Source organism: Prionailurus bengalensis, chromosome C1, assembly GCF_016509475.1.
Source record: "Prionailurus bengalensis isolate Pbe53 chromosome C1, Fcat_Pben_1.1_paternal_pri, whole genome shotgun sequence".
Taxonomy (NCBI): domain Eukaryota; kingdom Metazoa; phylum Chordata; class Mammalia; order Carnivora; family Felidae; genus Prionailurus; species Prionailurus bengalensis.
Window position 1 is genome coordinate 95372436 of NC_057345.1, and position 20435 is coordinate 95392870.

Below are 20435 nucleotides of genomic sequence, written 5' to 3' on the forward strand. Positions count from 1 at the left end.
GAACCTAGGAGTCTGAGGACAGGAAGTTTTCTGGTGCTGAACAACTGCGATTTGGGGACCCAATCCAGATATCCCTTCCCACAGCTATTTCTTTCTGTTCCCCCAAACCTGTCTTAGCAACTGCGAAATCAGGACTGCTGCACTAAGGGACAGGTGGAGAATAGCCTGGGTCTCTGCTATCTTTACCTGGCTGTTGATGGTTTACCCAATTGCAGCTTGGCCTATGACCTTTCCCTTGCTCAGGGTCCAATACTCTGCCATGTGGGCACTGAGAAGCCATTCTTACCCTGGTGCTGGTGCAAATGAAGGGCTCCAACTATTGCATGACCACGGAAATGGGAAAGTGTTGGTGCAAGATTCCCACCTAGGTGATGGTCCCAGGTATGAGAAAAATGCCATTGATATTTATGGAGGTAGAAAAAAAATCCCTTGCTAGGTAGGAAGGAAACCTCTGAAATCATAGGATGTGGGGTGGTGATGCGTTCCCACTGTCTTGCATTAGATCCTCCTAGGAGAATTATCAATCAGGTTGCCCCAAGTTCTTAAATGCAACTCTCACAGATGGTGGACTCTTTTTGTTACTCTTCATGCTACTGAATCTATTTTTCTTCCAAGTTTTTAATTGAAATTCTGGTTAGTTAACATAGAGTGTAATATTAGTTTCAGGTGTAGAATTTAGTGATTCAACACTTACATTAACACCCAGTGCCTATCACAAGTGCACTCCTTAAGCCCCATCACCTATTTAAACCCCCCCTTCCCCACCCACACACACACACATACACACACATTCCCCCTGGTAACCATCAGTTTGTTCTCTATAGTTAAGAGTCTGATTCTTGGTTTTTCTCCTCCCCCTCCATGTTCATTTGTTTTGTTTCTTAAATTCCACATATGAGTGAAATCATATGGTATTTGTCTTTTTCTGATTGAATCTATAGTCCAGAAGTAGGTGCAACTGGGAGGAGCCAGGAGCCATTCTGGTATCTCCTAATGTCACTATCCTTTTAAAATATTTTATTGAGTTATCCCACCCAGTATCTGCCAATGTAAGCCCCTGTCAGTGAAGGACTGTAGGTACTAGGCCTAGTAGGCCATGCAGGAGATTTCTTTCCCTCTGGGATGTTACTGCCTCCGTGGTCAATAGAGCTGACTTGGGACCAATGTTGTAGTCATTACTCAGTTATAGTTTGACCTTTGTAGTGCATCTCCCGATGATGGCCTTGTTCAGCTCCACAGAATGCTTATGTTTATCAGTAAGGAGAACAATCAATGACTGGTTGACCCTGGCTATCCATGACACTTTCTGGCTGGTATACTGTACCCATGAGGGGATCTTCCTCCTTATGAATGAGCATCTTCCTCAGCCGATCTCAACAAAATGACATCCGCACCCTGCAGAAAGTTCACCCAACCATTTAGCTTTCCAGTATTCCCTTCTGGGACTCTGTGTCCATTATTTGTTCTGGATACAAAGAAGTCACCTTTCTATGGGGTAGGCGTCATAGCCCTCCTCAACATCACTTGTAGTCTCATCTTTGAAATTCCAAGAACTATCTAAATCATAGAGATATGGAGATGCATAAAAAATAGTACCTGCCTCCAAGGAGCTTACCTATTAGTAGGAGATGTAGACTATAAACAAGTGACACAAAACACAATGATGTATATAATGAAAATATGCATAGGGTTACAAAAAAACCTATTTCCCAAGCACACAGTGAGTGAGATTTGAGTCCATTTTGTGTAAGAAACTCCATATGAAACAACCACACAATGAAGTTGTTGCAAAAGATAATACAGTCTTAGGCTGCATTAGTAGAAATAAAATTCATCAAGAAGAAAGATAAATACTGGACTAGGAGTCAGAAACTCTGAGCCTCAGTTCAGGCTACACATCTGACTGTTTAATTTCATCAAATTCTCATTCTCCATTTCCTCATCTGTATATAGGAACAATAAAGTCTAGCTTGCCTCCCTCTCGGAGGAATAGTAAGAATCAAATGGGTTAGAAGAGGCTCTAACAGTCAGCAAATCTACTGTCTATGACCATCAAAGTCTTTTACTAGGTGACCTTAGTTATCTTCCAGCCTATACTTAAACATCTCCAGAGCAGGAAATTCACCACTTCTGAAACACTTTTTTTCCTCCCTGCCAGATTCGAATGGTAGCCTTTTTCAAGTAGGACCATTTCTAAAATTTAAAAAAATTAATTTATATACTCCTCTTTACAAACACACAGAGGATAGTAGTAGAGGATTAGTAGTTTTCTTCCTCTGCCAGCTGAGGAAATACAGCAAAAAGCAAGTAGAATTTTCTCGCGACTTGGTATTTTATTTAAAATCTATATTAGGGGCGCCTGGGTGGCGCAGTCGGTTAAGCGTCCGACTTCAGCCAGGTCACGATCTCATGGTCCGTGAGTTCGAGCCCCGCGTCAGGCTCTGGGCTGATGGCTCAGAGCCTGGAGCCCTGTTTCCGATTCTGTGTCTCCCTCTCTCTCTGCCCCTCCCCCGTTCATGCTCTGTCTCTCTCTGTCCCAAAAATAAATAAAAACGTTGAGAAAAAAAATAAATAAATAAAATAAAATAAAATAAAATCTATATTAGAAAACTAACAAATTCATATTTGAAACATGTCATTAATCCATACACAAAGTCTAGTGTGCCAACTCCACCAGCAACCATAGTTGGGCCTTGTCTATCCAAGGATTTCAGATCCTCAGTTTGGGAAGAATAATAATGGCTAAAATGTATTAAATACCTAAGATGTGCTAAGTACAGTGCAAGGTGAGTGACATAGGTGATCTCATTTAATCCTCACAATGACCCTGTAAGAACTATTATTACCCAGAGGTTATGAGTGAGGAAACCGAGGCCAACAGGTGGAATAACTTGTCTAATGTACACACCTAGGAAGAAGGAGAACCAGGGTTGGAAACCCAGTCTATGATTCTAGAGTCCACTTTGGTACCCTGTTCTGTTCCATGGGGAACCGCTATGCCAGGCAGGTGTGGCTGTATGCCACAATTGATCTATGCAATTGACTGGCTGTACCATTGTGCCAGTTGTGTCCCTCTTTGTATGTGAATAAATTGGCACTCGTACTTAGACTGACCGCATGGGCCAGTCTCTCATTGCTTTTTTATGTGGTAGCTCTTTAGCTATGCATGTTAGAAATGAAAAAATAAAACTGCCATTGTTCTCAGATGATATGACTCACTACATAGGAAACAAAACAAAAGCATAGAAAATTATGTAAACTAATAAGCATGCTTCATAATGTCGCTGGACTCAAATGTGTATATAAAAATTAATTGCATTTATATACACAAGCAATGAACAGAAAATGAAGTTTAAATGATACCATTTATAATAGAGACAGAATATATATAGTACCTTGGAATACACCTTTTTCAAATGATGTGAAAAACCACTATGGAGAAAACTATATTATTTTTAACAGACATTTTAAAAGATGTAAATGTTTTTAAATATCTATTTTATTTTGAGAGAGTGTGTGTGCATGAGCAGGGAAGGGGCAGAGAGGGAGGGGAAGAGAGAATCCCAGGCAGGCTCCGCACTGTCAGCACAGAGCCTGATGTGGGGGTTGATCCTCGAACTGTGAGCTCATGACCTGAGCTAAAATCAAGAGTTAAATGCTTAACCAACTGAGCCTCCCAGGCGCCCCAAAAGGTGTAAATAGTTTGAGAGACAACCCATATTCATGGATAGAAAGACAGTTCCACAAAGATCTCAATTTTCCCCGGTGTCATTCCATGTAATTCTAATCAAACTTCCAATAATGTTTCTCATGAAAGTTGACAAGTGAATTATAAAATTGAAATGGGAACATAAAGCGCCATGATGACTAAGACATTCCTGATGATATAAGAGCAGTGCGTGTAAAAGGAGGTGGGGGTGGTAGGGTGAGATGTGACTAGATAACATTACATGTGACAGGTTTGAGTTATGATAGAAGTGGCATTTCAGATAAGTGTAAGAAAGATGGATTATACATAAACGATGCTGGCACAACCAGTTACCCATACAGAACAAAATAAAATTAGTCCATACACTATGCACAAAAACAAATTTGATGAATTAAGGACTTAAATTTAAAGGCAACACTTAGAAGTTTAGAAGAAAATAAAAAAGAATATTTATATTCTCAGGGTGGGGAGGGATTTTTTGTTTTCTACTCAGATACATGTACACACAAAAGTAAGCCATAAAGGAAAAGTTGTATATATTTGACTACATTACAATTAAGAACTTTTTAATTTTTTTTTCAACATTTATTTATTTTTGGGACAGAGAGAGACAGAGCATGAACGGGGGAGGGGCAGAGAGAGAGGGAGACACAGAATCGGAAACAGGCTCCAGGCTCTGAGCCATCAGCCCAGAGCCTGACGCAGGGCTCGAACTCACGGACCGCGAGATCGTGACCTGGCTGAAGTCGGACGCTCAACTGACTGCGCCACCCAGGCGCCCCAAGAACTTTTTAAAATCATAAGACATCATGAAGAAAGTGAAAAGACAAGACCCTGATGGGAGAAGAAATAACTACAATTCTAAATATATAAAGCACTCCTATAAAGAATTAATAAATTAGTGGGCAACCCAACAGAAAAGTGGGCAAAAGAGGAGCTCCTGGGTGGCTCAGTTGGTTAAGGATCCGACTTCGGCTCAGGTCATTATCTCGAAGTTCACGAGTTCAAGCCCCGCATCAGGCTCTGTGCTCACAGCTCAGAGCCTGGAGCCTGCTTCAGATTCTGTGTCTCCCTCTCTGCCCCTCCCCTGCTCACACCCTGTCTCTCTCTTTTAAAAATAAATAAACATTGGGGCGACTGGGTGGCTCAGTCGGTTGAGCGACTGACTTCGGCTCAGGTCATGATCTCACGGTTTGTGACTTTGAGCCCCGCATCAGGCTCTGCGCTGACAGCTCAGAGCCTGGAGCCTGCTTCAGATTCTGTGTCTCCCTCTCTCTCTATCCCTCCCCTACTTTCACTCTGTCTCCTTCTGTCTCTCTCAAATTAATTTTAAAAATTAAAAAAAAAAGAAAAGAAAAGAAAAATGGGCAAAAGACATGAGCGGACATTTCACAGAAAAGGAACACAAGTGGATAATAAATGTTTAAAATGTTTAAAAATGCTCAACCCTGTTAGTCACTTGAGAGATAAAAACAAAAACTATCTACCACGACACAAATTTTAAAATCTGATGATACCAAGTTTTGGCAAAGATGTGGAGTAATGGGAATTCTCCTACATTGCTGTTGGTAGTGCAAACTGATAGAAATACTTCAGAAAAGATGTCTAGCTAAATAGCAAGTTTTAAGATGCATGTTCTGTTTCGTGCGGCCATCTTATTCAATATAAACACTGGAGAAATTTGCAAATATTCACCAGGAGACATGTTAAGAGATGCCTGTAACAGCATAGAGAGGGAAAAGCTGGAAGCAACCCACATGTTGCTCTATACAGAAAGGATAAGTGAATCGAGGCATATTCATTTAATAGAATACCATAATAGAATACCATACAGCTACAAAAATAAGAAAACAGCTGCTACTTGTAACAATGTGGATGTATTTCGAAAACTTAATGCTAAGCTAAAAAAGCAAGAAATAGAAGAATACACTTGGCATTATTTCACTTAAACAGAGTCGAAATTAATGAACATATTAAAACTAATGAGGATATTATTAATATGATAAAAATTATAAAACTATTGAGTATATTATTTAGGGATATAGGTATATTTGGTGAAATTATAAATTAAGCAAGGAAATGGTTACCACAAAATTCAGGAGAATCGCTCGCTTCAGGGGAATGACAAACACTGAGTACAGTGTTGTATAAGGACATACAGAGTAACACTCAAAGATAATATTATCACTTTTAAGCTGGGCAGTGGAACAAGGGTCTTCATTTTAATATTTTTCTTTAAATGCACATCTAAACTCATGTGTATGGTACAATTTGGGAGTCTAAAAATAATGCTTTTTGAAAAACATTAAATAACATGGAAGGATACACAATGCAGCCCTTTCAAACCTTTATTATTCTCTACATCTTATAATTCTTGCCAACACTCAAGTGCTCAGATGGGATGCAAGCTTGATAAGGACTCACCTGGAGCTCCTAAGGAGATATTAAGAAGGGGTGTTTTATCTGCAGGTCACGGATGTAGGATAAGAGGCACCCAATTCAATAGAAAATATCTCACTAAATCTGAACAGCAGCAGATCTGATAGTGCCAAACAAGATAACCCCGAAACTACTGGCTTTGCTATTTTTGCAAATCCTTAACTTAACCTTGATTTGACACAATTCTGGCTCTTTATCCCAACCATATTCTCCTGGGTGCCTTGGGGGAATGCCTTTCCCAGTTCAACTTGGACCACCAACTAGCCTACTTAATATAAGGAGGCAGTGCAGTGGAAATACTAGGAGATTTCCATTCTGGAGGCAACTACCTTGGCACTGAATGTTGGATCTGGTACTTACGATTTGTTGGATCAATTTTCTCATCTACAAAATGGGGTGACAGTAATAATCATTTTTATGGGCTAAATGAAATAATGAAGTAGAACCTTCTGATGAACATTCATTATTTTTCAGTCACTCAGTATTCACTGTCCCCACTCTTTTAAAATTCCATTTTGTGATCATTCCTGATGGAAATTTAAATCCAAGTGCCCTGTTTTTTCCCTAATCAAGGGCCAGATACAAGCTCAAAGCTACACAGACTATTTCTCCCAGGACTTTGGGTCTTGTGTGGAATGATGCATAGATAAAAAATAAAATGAGGGTTTATTCTAAGGCCTCCTCCCACTCCACTCCCCCAAGAAAGACTTGATTTCTGTCTTCTCTGAGGCAGCCCTACATTCTTATCTTTGATTCTGTGAGCTTCTTCATATTTTTCCAATATACCAATCTGTGCTTATTACAGTTGGTTTTAGTCACTTGCAAAAATAAGTTCCTAGTGATATAAACATGCAGAACAATCTCTGGCACATAGTGTTTGTTGATATTATTATTTTCACAACCAACACCCCCACGGCAGCATTTCTACTAGACCTTCTCTGGTCCTGCGAGTAGAAACTAAGCACTCAGGACCGAAATATCGTTGGGTGAATACGTACAATTTTGTTTCTAAATGTGATAGAGAAGCCAGTCTGCATTCACAGTAAGTGGGCTAAGGTGTTGATATCCCATGATGGGCACCCATATGCCCACCAACTACATTCCGGGTATTGTACAAGACAGTAGCATATACATGGTACAGACAATATGTACTAGAGTACCTAAGATATTTCAGAGGAAGACAAGATCACTGAGCTTCAAAGAGAAGGTCTGAGCTAGGCTTTGAAGAATTGGAAGAGTGGGCAGGCAGTGAGAAGAAGGAGAAGACATTATGGCAAAGAGTGGAGAGACAGTATAAGCAAAGTCACACAAGACATGTTTGGGGACAACAAATAGACCATTTTGCCTAAAATGGAAATTTACGACCATCCTGTCATAAATGGTAGTGGATAATGTTTAGAAACATTGATTGGAATTAATTCCAAACATAAAATTCTAGACATAGTCAAATTGTTAATATTTCTATTAAAAGAGATTCCTTTCAATATCATCACTGTCGTCTCTACCCATCGGCAAGACAAAAAATTTTTTTAACATCTTCTGGATGTTTGGAACTATGGAACTATGGAACACTAATGAGTTCTTATTGACCTTCAGAGGGGACATTTTGGAAACCATGCCTTCTTAGATAAAATTATCATATAGTCATGACAAAGTCATTCCTAAGAACAGGTGTGGGTAAAATGTTCAGAAAGTAGCACCTAAAGATGGAAAGTTTGTACTGATTGTACAAATTATACATGAAAAATTCCATGAGGAAAAAAGGTTTTAAGACAGCTAATAACTTCTAAGGGTTTTTATTATTTACTTTTCAATAAAGACATGCTTTGATGCCAGGCACTAAATGTCCACAACACAAAAACGTAATCAGAATGTTTAACCAGATGCTTATCAGCCCTGGGAACTGCCATAAAAGCTATTAAGCTGGTGGTTTCCATTGTGATGGTCCCCACCACCTTATTAGGGGTCATAGCATTGCTTTGTTGTTACTGAGCAGAGAAAGTGGTGGTTGTGGGGGAGCGTAGGTTGCAGGTCTAAGGTGTAGTGTCTGTAGGAGCGGAGATCTATCGATTTACTGATTAGCTATATACACATCTGAGTTCATCCTCTCCACTTGGAATCCCTCGTGATAACCTGGGACTCAGATGGTATAAAAAGCAAATGCAGGCTCTCTCTGCCAGACCAGTACCAATGACAGCCATGGCAAAGCTTATTCTCCTCACAGGTGGGTCTCCAGTCAGAGACAGAGCCTTACTCTTACCTGATTTCTTCTTCTCTCTGGATCTGATAGCCTTCGCATTACGCCCCTAGGCTCTTCCATTCTTCTTTCATCATTTTCAATTTCCAAGAGAATCCTGACATACACAAATCATATTCTCTTAATTTCAGTTGACTCTAGTAACATTTCTACCCTCACTGATACCATGGACATGCTCCTAAAAGAAAGGCTTGTTTTCTTCCAATGCTTTGTCTGGCTTTCTCATCCCTTATCAATGGTTTCTTGTTCTCCATTCATCTTCCTGCGCCGCCTCATTTTAATTGCTATTATTTTTATTTACATGCTTGCGTCCTTGGTCTAACTTTTCCAGGGATGAAAGTTAGTAGGAACGGAGATAGAATTATGCAAGTTATCTTTGTTCTGCTGTTTCGAGTGTTACTTCTCTTTTCTCCCCTACTATCCTACTGAGTTGCTAATGTATCATAAAAATGTCAGCTAGAAATTCAGTCATTTAAAGGGGTTAAGTGAGTAAATTGCTTAGAGCCAAGCTATAGCCATAGTTTATTAGTTGTTCTAGAGCTGTGATTTACAAACTTTTTATAGTTTCAGGACCTTTTCTAAATGAAAACTGTAGTTCAATGATGTCCGAAGTGGCATCAGGGAGAGGCATCTGGAGTCTTGCCTCACAGTTCATGGTTCTTCTCTTTTACCGTAAGGGCTCCTAAAAGGTGGTTCTAAAAAAAAAATCCAAGCTCCAGGAGATGTTGAATTCACTGCTTTAGAGCCCTGTCTATGGAAGGCTGTACTCCCCAGTTCAGGGAGGTGAAGCATGGATGGATGTGTACTCATTGAGTACAGTACATTCTGGGTAATTTCAGTAAGTACATCTTCCATAGATAGTAGACTTTGAACTCTGCATTCAGTGACATTTATTACTGACATGGAAGGTGGAAGAAGAGAGCACCGTGGCCATTTTTGACTAAGAGGAGGGAAGTGTCAATCTATTGGTGCCTTCACTGAAAAGCCTACTCTTCGGCATAATCCACAAGCGTCACTGGGCTATAACAACCTATGGCACATAAGACGGCACCCAAGGCCTCAGAATTAGATTCTACAGGATATAGACATTTGGTACAGAGCACATGTGTTTTCTTTCACTCTAGGTCTGGCCCTTCTGCTGAATGCTCAGCTAGGTAAGTCATGAACTCTGTCTTTTACCTTTTCCTACCATAAACCACAAATCTTTATAAATTACTCATAATGCAATTGTCGATTAATGTATTTTTTTAAGTAAATCAAGAGATAGGCCACATGAGGGAAAGGGAACTACTGTCTACTTCACAGACAGATGGGTTTGACATTGAGAAAATCTGTTGTTTTGGATTGGCTGTCACTGCTATTCTCTTTAGCATGACCACCGGGCATTATAAATTGGTATTCACCAGGCTTCACAGGACTACCGGACATATTTTCATAAGTGGTTCTTAGCTTAAGATCCCCAAATGAATCTGTTGAAGTGGAAAATAACCAACTCCAAGTCAGTCACTAGTTTCCAAACTAGAATCTTTGAACTCAGCTGCAAGGGTATTTACATTCAGCACCACCACACAGAGATCAGGCATGGAGGCAAAGGGAGGGAAACAGAGGCAGGGCCAAAATTCACAGCGCATTTCAGTGGCACCTATATCAGGTCATTGTTTTCACTTCTTACTACTTTCAAGTTCTCCTTACCAGCTGACATGCTACTTCACTAACTGGGCCCAGTACCAGCCAGGCCTGGGCGCTTCAAACCTGATGACATTGACCCCTGCCTCTGTACTCACCTGATCTATGCCTTTGCTGGGATGCGGAACAATGAGATCACCACCACTGAATGGGATGATGTGACTTTCTATCAAGCTTTCAACGGCCTGAAAAACAAGTAAGAGAGAGGGAGATATCTAATCTGGTTATCTCCTAGGTCAGTTCTTCCCAAACATTAATGTGGAAACAACTCATGTGGGATCTTCTTAAAATGAGTTCAGAGACAGCAAGACTGAGGTAGAGACCAAGATTCTGCATTTCAAACAAGCTCCCAGATGATACTGATACTTCTGGTCCAGGAACTATACTTTAAGTAGCAGACATATAGATAACATAACACATTGCCTTCTCTAGAAGGTATTCAAAATATATCAGGTCTGTGTCTTTGATTCCCTGTCAATATCTTTTTTTTTTTTTTTATGACCCAAGAAACTGCAAGCCATCTTAGCTACTCACATCAGAGAGCAGGAGGTGGAAGATACTGAAGATCAGACATCACTGAACTGAAAAAAATCAGAAGTGTCTACTGTAGTTTTAAAGTTCTATTTGTGTAAAAATGAAACAAAACAAAGAAACAATAACCCTAGTATCTCCTAATTTCTGATTTGCTCAATTTAGCTATTTCTAGGAGAAATAAGGCTATAGGCCATTGCTACAATCAGTAGTGGTATTGTCTTGAATGTAGCTACTAGAATTTAAGTTATGATAAACAGGAAATAAACTCCTTTAGAGTGGTATTTCTTGAGGTATGATCCATGGACTGTGAATCAAAATCACATGGGGCACCTGATAAATATGCCAAACCCTCTCCCAATCCAAACGAATCAGAATCTCTGAGAAAGAGGCTATAAACTCAGAATTTTAATGTTTTCCCATTCTGACACTTGCACTCCATTCTTGTATGAACTGTTTGAGAACTGCTATTCCAGGAAGTGTACATAACTTTAAGCAATTGATTTATATTCATTATCTTGGAGGCTGAGAAAGCAATTAAGCTCAAGCAATATGTCATCTGATGGAATAGAATATGATTCAATTATGCTTTTAAGTTTTATATATATTATTGCTATTCGATTCCTAATTTTACAAAATCCAGTCCCATAATTTGGACTTCCCTAAAGAATTATGAGTGCATTTATTATTTTTTTAATGTTTATTTATTTTTGAGAGCGAGAGCAAAAGCAGGGGAGGGGCAGAGAGAGAGAGAGAGAGAGAGAATCCCAAGCAGGCTCCATCCACACTGTCAGCATGGAGCCCAATGTGGGGCTTGAACCCATGAACCGTGAGATCATAACCTGAGCCAAAGTCAGATGTTCAACTGACTGAGACATCCTGACATCCCTTGAGTGCATTTATGATAACAACACAATTTTTTTTGTCGTTGAAATATAATTAACGTAATTATATCAGTTTCATGTGTGCAATATAATGATTCAACAATTCTCTACATTACTCAGTGCTCATCATGATACAGTGTACTCTTGGTCTCCTTCACCCATTTCACCCATCTTCCCCACCAGCCCCCCACATCCCCTCTGGCAACCACCATTTTATTCTCTATAGCTATGAGTCTGGTTTTTTACTTGTCTCTTTTTTCTATGTTTATTTGTTTTGTTGATTAAATTCCACGTTTGAAATCATATGGCATTTGTCTTTCTCTGACTGACTTATTTCACTTAGTATTACACTAAGTATTGAATAACAACACAATTTTTATAAAGAAAGTCTTCAGTAGTGAAGGAAAATTATCCTACAGAATATCTTACCAAGGCAACATCAAAGTATATGACCAGACCCAATAGTAAAGCGATGTAATTTTAAATAGAAGGATTCATGGATCTTGAAGTTTCTCTTTTCTATCCTTTGCTTTATAGGAACAGCCAGCTGAAAACTCTCCTGGCCATTGGAGGCTGGAACTTTGGAACTGCCCCATAAGTCCTCTGTGGGAGAGCCTAGTGTTCATTTGCTATTGAAAACAAGCTGTGTTTCTTTAGACTTCACAATCTAAGACAGGGTATGAAGGATCCACATTAAACAAACAGGCTACTGAAATAAATTACTCTACCAGAATAGCAATATTAAGGTAGACCACAATTTATTTTATATGTTTACATTTAGATGGATATTCTGAGATTCCATTCACAGGGGTTTAGTTACGGAGATTTCAAAACAACCTCTTCTTAGAGTATTTCAAAAACACAACCCCTGCAAAGGGTGTTATAGCACTTCTATTTACCTCCTGGGGGAAGAGAAGAGAAAGCCAGGCAAATAAACAAGACTTTCTGAAGGTATATGAACTTGGGGGGCTATCTGGAGGGAGAACACAGTGAGCTGGGTAACCATGTGTTCGAAGCAACAAGCGCAACCTAGGAGAAAGCTCAGAGCCGGGTGGATCACAAAATAAATGGAGTGCTGAGATTCCACAGCTGGCGGAATACTGATTACAAAGGACAGGAGAAAGCCAGAAGCATACGTACATCTGGGCTGTGGGTCTCCGTGAAGAGCTCTGAGGCAGAAATATAAAAGTCTGATTTTACTACAAGGTGTTGGGACCGCCAAGGCATTCCCTCACCCTGTGTTTGTTCTTTGGGTCTCCTGCAGCTTCACTGCCATGGTTTCCACTCCTGAGAACCTCCAGAACTTCATTGCCTCAGTCATCAAATTCCTGCGCCAGTATGAGTTTGATGGGCTGGACTTTGATTGGGAGTACCCTGGCTCTTGTGGGAGCCCCCCTCAGGACAAGCATCTCTTCACCGTCCCGGTGCAGGTGAGGAGAGATGTGGCAATCTCCAGCCCAAGAAGATTCAAAGTCTATTCCTTCCAATGATAATCTGGTGGTTCCCAAGTGCAACTAAACTGGAATTTAGAATGACAGAATCTTCGCATCCCAAAGATTCTTAGATAGCATGCCTTCATTCTAAGCTTTTCATAAGGATAACAACAACATGTGTGTGCTACATGCCAGGCACTATTCTACTGTATTCTACTATTCTAAGAATTATAACTCATTTCACCTGTACACCTATTCTATGATCTAGATACTATAAGTACCATAATCTGTATTTTACAGAGGAAACTAAGGTTTAGGTAACTTGCTTAATATCTCACGCCTAGCAGGTGTCATAATTACCCATGCGGTCTGGCTACAGAGCCCACTGCTTCTAACCATTACACTACTAGACTGTCTGTTATTACTGAGCACTTACTCTCTGTCCCAGACACTGGGTGAGGTGTCAGGTTGGAGATAAGAATAAGATAATCCTTGGCTTTAGGGAACATGAAATGAGGTGGAAGGTTGGAAAACAACCAACAATTACAGTATGCTTTGATCAAGCAGCACAGAGGCAACCTAATTCTGCTCTGGGGCAGGATCAGGAAGAGTTTCCTAGAGAAAGGGACGCTTGAGCTCAGTCTTGAAAGCAACTAGTATTAGCAACGAAGCGAAGATGGGGACTGCACAGATGAAGACAGAGGGACGATTGTGAGGCCACACATGCACAGGAATAAGACCATGTGGGACTTGTACATTATGTTAAGGAATTTGGACTTTACTCTAAAGGCTATGGGGCAGCTTTGAAAGTAGTGGGGCAGCTTTGAAAGATAGGATGAAACTTGTGTTCTAGAAAGACAACTCTTGGCTTAACCATGGAGGATAAATTCAAAGGAGGTAGGAAGGCAGGGATACAGTTAGGCTATTGCAGTAAGTCAAGCAAGAGATGCCAAGGGAACCGAACAGAGGACAGAAAGGGCAAGTATGCAAGGGTAGAATCAATTGGATTTGGACACCAATTGAAAGTGGAAAAGATAGGGCTTCCAGTTTCTGACTTTAAGGAGTGCCTTGTTGTCCTGTTAACTAAAATGTAAATACAAAAAGAGTAGATTTGGAACAAGGAGGACTCGTGAATTTGTCTTTGGACATGAAGAATGAGAGGAGTCTATAGGACCTCCTATAAGAATGCCCAGTAGTCACTGAATGAAGACCAATCTAGAGCTCAGGACAAAGAACCTGACTTGATATACTGTATTGAAGTCATCAGAAGAGGAAGATAATTAAGAGATCATCAAGGAAAACTGAATGGAGTAAGAAGATCCAAGGATAATTTTTAAATTTACCCTCTCAAAATAGAGAGTTTCTTTTTTTAACTTTTTTTTCATTTTATTTATTTTAGAGAGAGAAAGAGAGAACATGATAGCAGGAAAGAGGGACAGAGGGAGAGAGAATCTTAAGCAGACTCCACACTAGCATGGAGCCCCAACGTGGGGCTCGATCCCACAACCCTGGGGTTATGACCTGAGCCAAAATCAAGAGTCAGATAGATGTTCAACTGACTGAGCCACTAGGCAAGCAGAGATTCTTACTATACTATTCCATACAGCAGATCATCAGCCAGCCTCCAAGGGCTTCAATATTAAGTAACTCACTAGTTGAAAAGTCAATCTACTTATTTGTTGAACAGCTCGAGAGATCAGAAAGAACATCTCTATTCTTAGCCGAAACATGCCTCCAATCATAATTTATAACTTCCAGTCATTGGTTCTAGCTCCACCCACTAAAGTAACCAAGGAAAAAAACACCTTCTGTAATCTATCAGTTCAATATTTGCAGACAGCTACAACATCCCACCTATAATTTCTCTTCTTCCAGTTTAAATATCCTACTTCCTTTAACCAGTACCACACGACAGTTTTCAGACCCACCCTTCCGTGGAACACACTCTGGCACACCCTAAGAACACAGTTATAAAAACTGAACCCAGTCCTCCGAATGAGATTAGAGTCATACAAAATAAAGGTGCTAGGGCTGAATGGGAACCTATCACCTGGCTGTAGCCACTTCCCTTACTGGCCAAATCAGCGTTTCATTTGACGGGATGTCAGTCCTACAAAGTAGTTCATTTACTGGATGAAGGGAAGCAACATCTATACCGCTAAAAGCTGGATATAAGTTCCTGCAGCAACTGTGAGTTCAAAGTATAGTGATATAAGTGGAGCTCTGACTGGTCATCTGGGACCTGCATTCTGGTCATGAACTGGCTACTAACTTGCTGTGGGACTTTGGTGAAAATGTCTAATTTCTATTCATCTTAGATACCACTAAAATGGACTGGTATCATCAATACTATGTACGTTATCGGAATATTGAAAGACTAAAAAGTAAGATAAAACACATGGAAACATCTTGAAAAAGAAAAGCATTATACAAACATACCTATCATGATTATTCAAGGAGCTAAAATCAGATTCATAGATGACCTACAGTGCTTGCTTATTCTATAGGAAATGCGTGACGCTTTTGAGCAGGAGGCCAAGCAGATCAACAGGCCCAGGCTGATGGTCACTGCTGCAGTAGCTGCTGGCATCTCCAACATCCAGTGTGGCTATGAGATCCTCCAGCTGTCCCAGTGAGTGATTCACCCTATCCTCAAACTCCTGTAGCTCTCTCTTTTGCAAGGTAGACTTGTCCTTAGTCTGACTTGCTATTCAGGGACCTTGTTTAGGAGGCTTTGGAAGTGGTATCGCTTGCCTGCATATGTGTGGAAGATGACCATCAGAAATGTTTTTAAATCCCTTACCCCACCCCAGGTACCTAGACTACATCCATGTCATGACCTATGACCTCCCTGGCTCCTGGGAGGGCTACACTGCAGAGAACAGCCCCCTGTACAAATACCCTACTGACAAGGGCAGCAACGCCTACCTCAATGTGGTAAGTCTCTGCACGCATGCACATGAAGACCAGAGATGAGGCTGTAAATCACATGGAGATTCGGGGACAAAGAAAATTCTGCAAATGTCTCACTTGGATAACTATGCTCCTTAGTGGCTGATCATATCCCGTTAACTATGATTTCACCAAAATGTTTTGAAGAAATATTACCTATCTGTTATTAACATCGTACAATTTTGCCTGTTAGAACAGTGGACTAATGTCACTAAGCATTGGGTCATCAGCTGGGTGGAGCCTCTGGCTAACCCACTGCCGTTGCAGGATTACATCATGAACTACTGGAAGGAAAATGGGGCCCCAGCTGAGAAGCTTATCGTTGGATTCCCTACCTACGGCCACACCGTCATCCTGAGTGACCCCTCCAACACTGGCATTGGTGCCCCCACCTCTGGTGCTGGTCCTCCTGGGCCCTCTACCAGGCAGTCTGGGTTCTGGGCCTACTATGAGGTAGGCAGACTGGGCTGTACAATGGAAATTCTGTGAATTCCATGGGCTGTGCTGAACGGTAGCCTTAGGGCTAGAATCTGCAGAAAGCTTGAATGCTCATTCAGTCCACTACTTATCTACTTAAAACACAGCTATCACTCTAAATGCTTCAAGTGTTTAAATAATCAACTCACTTACCTAATCCAGTCTGAAGAGCACTTATTTTTTCTAGAGTTTTTAAAAAACGTTTATTTGTTTTTGGAGAGAGAGAGAGCGCGCACGCACAGGTGGGCTAGGGTCACAGAGGGAGGGGGACAGAGGATCCAAAGTGGGTTCCGTGCTGACAGCAGAGAGCCCAATGCAGGGCTCAAACTCACGAACCTCAAGATCATGACCTGAGCCGAAGTTAGACGCTTAATCGACCAAGCCACCCAGGCGCCTGAAGAGCACTTATAATGTGCAATATTCAAGCATCAGACTGCAGATTTAAGGTCATTTATATTAGCACCTAAGGGAATGAAAGAACTATATCTCTCATATTAATGTGGGCTCCCAAAATTAAGCATTAAGAGTAGGGATAACGAGAGTATTTCAAAAGCAACTTGATCTTATTTACTGCAAATAACAACCCGTAACTAGAAAACAGAAAAATCGCCCAATTAGAGACATGAGAAAAACAAAACAAGGAAACAAGTGTCTATTTTTTTCTTTCATGGGAGTCACATTTAAAAGATTTGAATCTCTTGATTTTTTAAAGATCTGTACCTTCCTGAAAAATGGAGCCACTCAGGCATGGGACACCCCTCAGGATGTTCCTTATGCCTATCAGGGCAACCAGTGGGTTGGCTATGATAATGTCAAGAGCTTCGATATCAAGGTAAGGTCAGCCCCTCTGCCATGCTGTGGGCCCAGCCTTAGTCCAGGGAAGTAAAATGACCTCTGCTGTCCTCTATCCTTAAGCAGGCTCAGTGGCTTAAGGAGAACAATTTTGGAGGTGCCATGGTCTGGGCCATAGACCTTGATGACTTCACAGGCACTTTCTGCAACCAGGGCCAAGTTCCCCCTGATCAATACCCTGAAGAAAGCCCTTGGACTGCAGAGTGCAAGTAAGTGACAACAGGAGGATGCCCAGGGTAGACAAATGCTCCTTCTCTAACTCAAAAGGCCGCTCTAATATGTGCCCACCCCCACTGTCCAGGGAGTCACTTCCCATTTCACCTCACTGCTCTTGCCCAGCTGAAACACAGGTGCTGCATTCTTTCCCTACCCTTGAACTTCCAGGTCAGCCATGTTATGCTTTTATGGCAAGCCAGACCTACCTGGGTGAGTTTTCTAGGTCGGCTAAATCTTAAAAGAAAGCCTCAAGAAATTAGGCTGACTTTCAATATATAAGCATTTATTTTCTATGAACCCCTCCCTCATTAATAGTCTCTTTCAGCCCTCCTGGAGATTGAACAAGAGCCTTCAGCACTGCTCACATGTTTCTAGTCTGTACTTCAGGACAAATACCACGTCCCTAATTTTTTTCCAGACTTTTCTCCCAGAGGTTATTGGCTTGCCACATATACCCAGATCCTAGGAAAGTATTTGGTACATACTGGTGCTCAGTGATTTTTTTTTTTAATGATTTTGACATCATAAAGAAGAGAGAACGTCTTCAATTTAAAACTGGAGTGGCTTGAAATTATAGCTCTTCCTAATTCCCTAATATGGAGTAATCATGTGATCTCTTCGCTGGCAGGGATCCTGAGCTAACAGCACTCCACCTCCAGACTTTCACCTCAAGGCCACTAGTCTCCTCACCTCAAGGCAATCTGGGTGCCCCTTCCAGGTCCACTAATCTGCTTTGTGCTATTTCGGGTTGCACCGGCCCTGCTAAGCCAGTTGAGCCCATAACCTCTCCTCCCAGCGGCGGAAGTGGGACCGGAAGTGGAAGCGGGAGCGGCTCCTCCGGAAGCAGCTCTGGAGGCAGTTCTGTGGGTAGTGGGTTCTGTGCCGGCAAAGCCAAAGGCTTCTACCCCGTGGTGAATAACAGAAATGCCTTCTGGCACAGAAGGTACGTGAATGGAGTCACATACCAGCAGAATTGCCAGGCGGGGCTTGTCTTTGACCCCAGCTGTGAGTGCAGCAACTGGACATAAACCTGACCTGTGCCTCCATTCCCGAGGGTTCGGAACAGTCTCCCTTGCTTAGTGCATCTTGTTCCTGCCTAGAGTTCTGCAATAAAAGCCATCAGTCAAAACATGAGTGTCTTTGGTTTTAAGTGATTTGGGTGGAAACCTTTCTAGATGTGAAAATACAGGCTGTGCAGGGGTTGGAGAGCAAAAGAGTGTGTAAGGAAGTGGGGGGGGGGGTAGCACAACCCCACAGTCTTCTGTTTGCCTCAGTTGATCTGCCTGAAGGCTGGAGGCTGTCATAACGGAGGAAATGTTTGGATGTTTGGTGCTGGGATGGGATGAGGACATGAAGAAAATAGGTCTGTAGCCTGGTGACTGTCCTCGGGAAAGAGCCAAAGTGACTCTGTGAGACCAGGGAGCACAGGCCTGTGTGGCTTGCTCAAAAAGCAGAAGCAGGGGGCATTGTGTTCACAACTGTTAAGATCCCAAACCTGGCCCAGCACCTTCTAAATTGGCAGCTTTGGGAAGATCTGTGACATAGACTCCTTTTGAAATGTCTGCCTACCCCATGGGCCAGCCATGTCCCTTGATCAGGAGATTTTCCCCTTCTTTGAAACCATGACAATGGTCACCAACTGCTGTGCTTACACTGCATGGTCTCCTTGCCTGGCTTGGCTGATTGACTAGGATGGACATCAGACTCAAGAGGGCCAATCTGATTATCAACACTTGAACTCTGCAACGGACAAGGAATGGCTGTCACACCCTGAGAGTGGCTTGTTTTGGGATGCGTAAACTCAGGAGCTATATAGTGAGAGACTGCAGAGAAGGGAAGTTGCCCTGGGCACACAGCAAGAAGAAGACCAAAGGGGAGCTACAGAGAAAAACCACCATGCCAGTTGGAGAACACTTACAGATGGCTTTCCACCTTTTGATTCTAGATCCTTCCTGAGACTTAGATGCCTTTCTGCCTTCAGGCTCTGGTAAAGCACCCCTGTCACTATATGATAAATTCCTCTTTGCTGCTTAAGCTGGCTTAACTTTGTTTCCTTTATTGCAACTAAAAGAATCTATAATAACAATATAATGACTCCTTTTTTCTGGCAGGCTTACAGTATGTTAAACTCTGTTCTAAGTGTTTTAGCTGTATTTTATTATTTAATTCTCCCGGCCACTTTGTGAGGGAAGATAACATTAATTGCTGGAAACTGAGGCACAAAGGTCACCTGCCCAAGCTAAGCCACAGCTAAGTTGCAGAGCCAGATCCCAAGCCGGGCAGGCTGGCTCCGGAGCTCAGAGTCCTGACTACCATACTTTATTGCCTCCCTTGATACAGGCGTCAGTGTTCACATAGTTGGTGGCCACCTTGGTGGTAGTGATGAGGCACATATAGCTTTCTGGGTAATGACCACATAATCATGAGCTCACAACACTTATTGATTATTATGTGCCAGGTAATGTTCTAGGTATTAAAGATATAGTGGTAAACAAGATAGGGACTCTACCCCTATGACGATTGTATTTTGACGGTGTAAAATACAAAAAAAAGTAACAGTGACAAAAAAGTGTAACAGTGACAGAAAGTGACAAGGGGCGGGAAGTACTTTAGTTTGGGCAGTACAGGAAGGCCTCTGTGGGGCAGTCCCATATGAGACAAGCCTTGACATTCAAGAAGAGCTGGGCATTTTGAGATCTGGGAAGAGGGCATTTCAGTACAAAGTCCTTGAGGTGGAAATGAACATGGCACGCTAGAAAAAAGACCGAGGTTGTGCCAGGGTAGTGGGCACAGGAAAGAAATAGGCAGGGGTCAGATCACACCAGGTCTTGCAACATGGTTAGAAGTTTGGATTTTATTGTAAGTGAGCTGTGCAGCCATTGGAAGTTTATAGCAGGGATGGAGAGGTGGTGATATGCTCTAAATTCACCACTGAGAAGACAGGCTGGCATAGGGTTACAGAATGTGGGAAAATCACACTTGTGGGTGATGACAGCTGA

General features: G+C 41.7%; 1 protein-coding gene across 1 annotated transcript; it reads left to right on the plus strand.

The window, feature by feature from the left end:
- The first annotated feature begins 7838 nt into the window (after positions 1–7838).
- Positions 7839–18559, plus strand: CHIA (chitinase acidic). The gene is given in 13 exon segments (XM_043573415.1): positions 7839–8372; positions 9530–9563; positions 10088–10146; positions 10149–10287; positions 12044–12124; positions 12771–12936; positions 15447–15571; positions 15753–15876; positions 16159–16344; positions 17081–17200; positions 17287–17376; positions 17378–17429; positions 18184–18559. Coding segments are annotated over 13 exon segments (1521 nt in total). The 5' UTR covers positions 7839–8308; the 3' UTR covers positions 18465–18559.
- The last annotated feature ends 1876 nt before the right edge of the window (positions 18560–20435 follow it).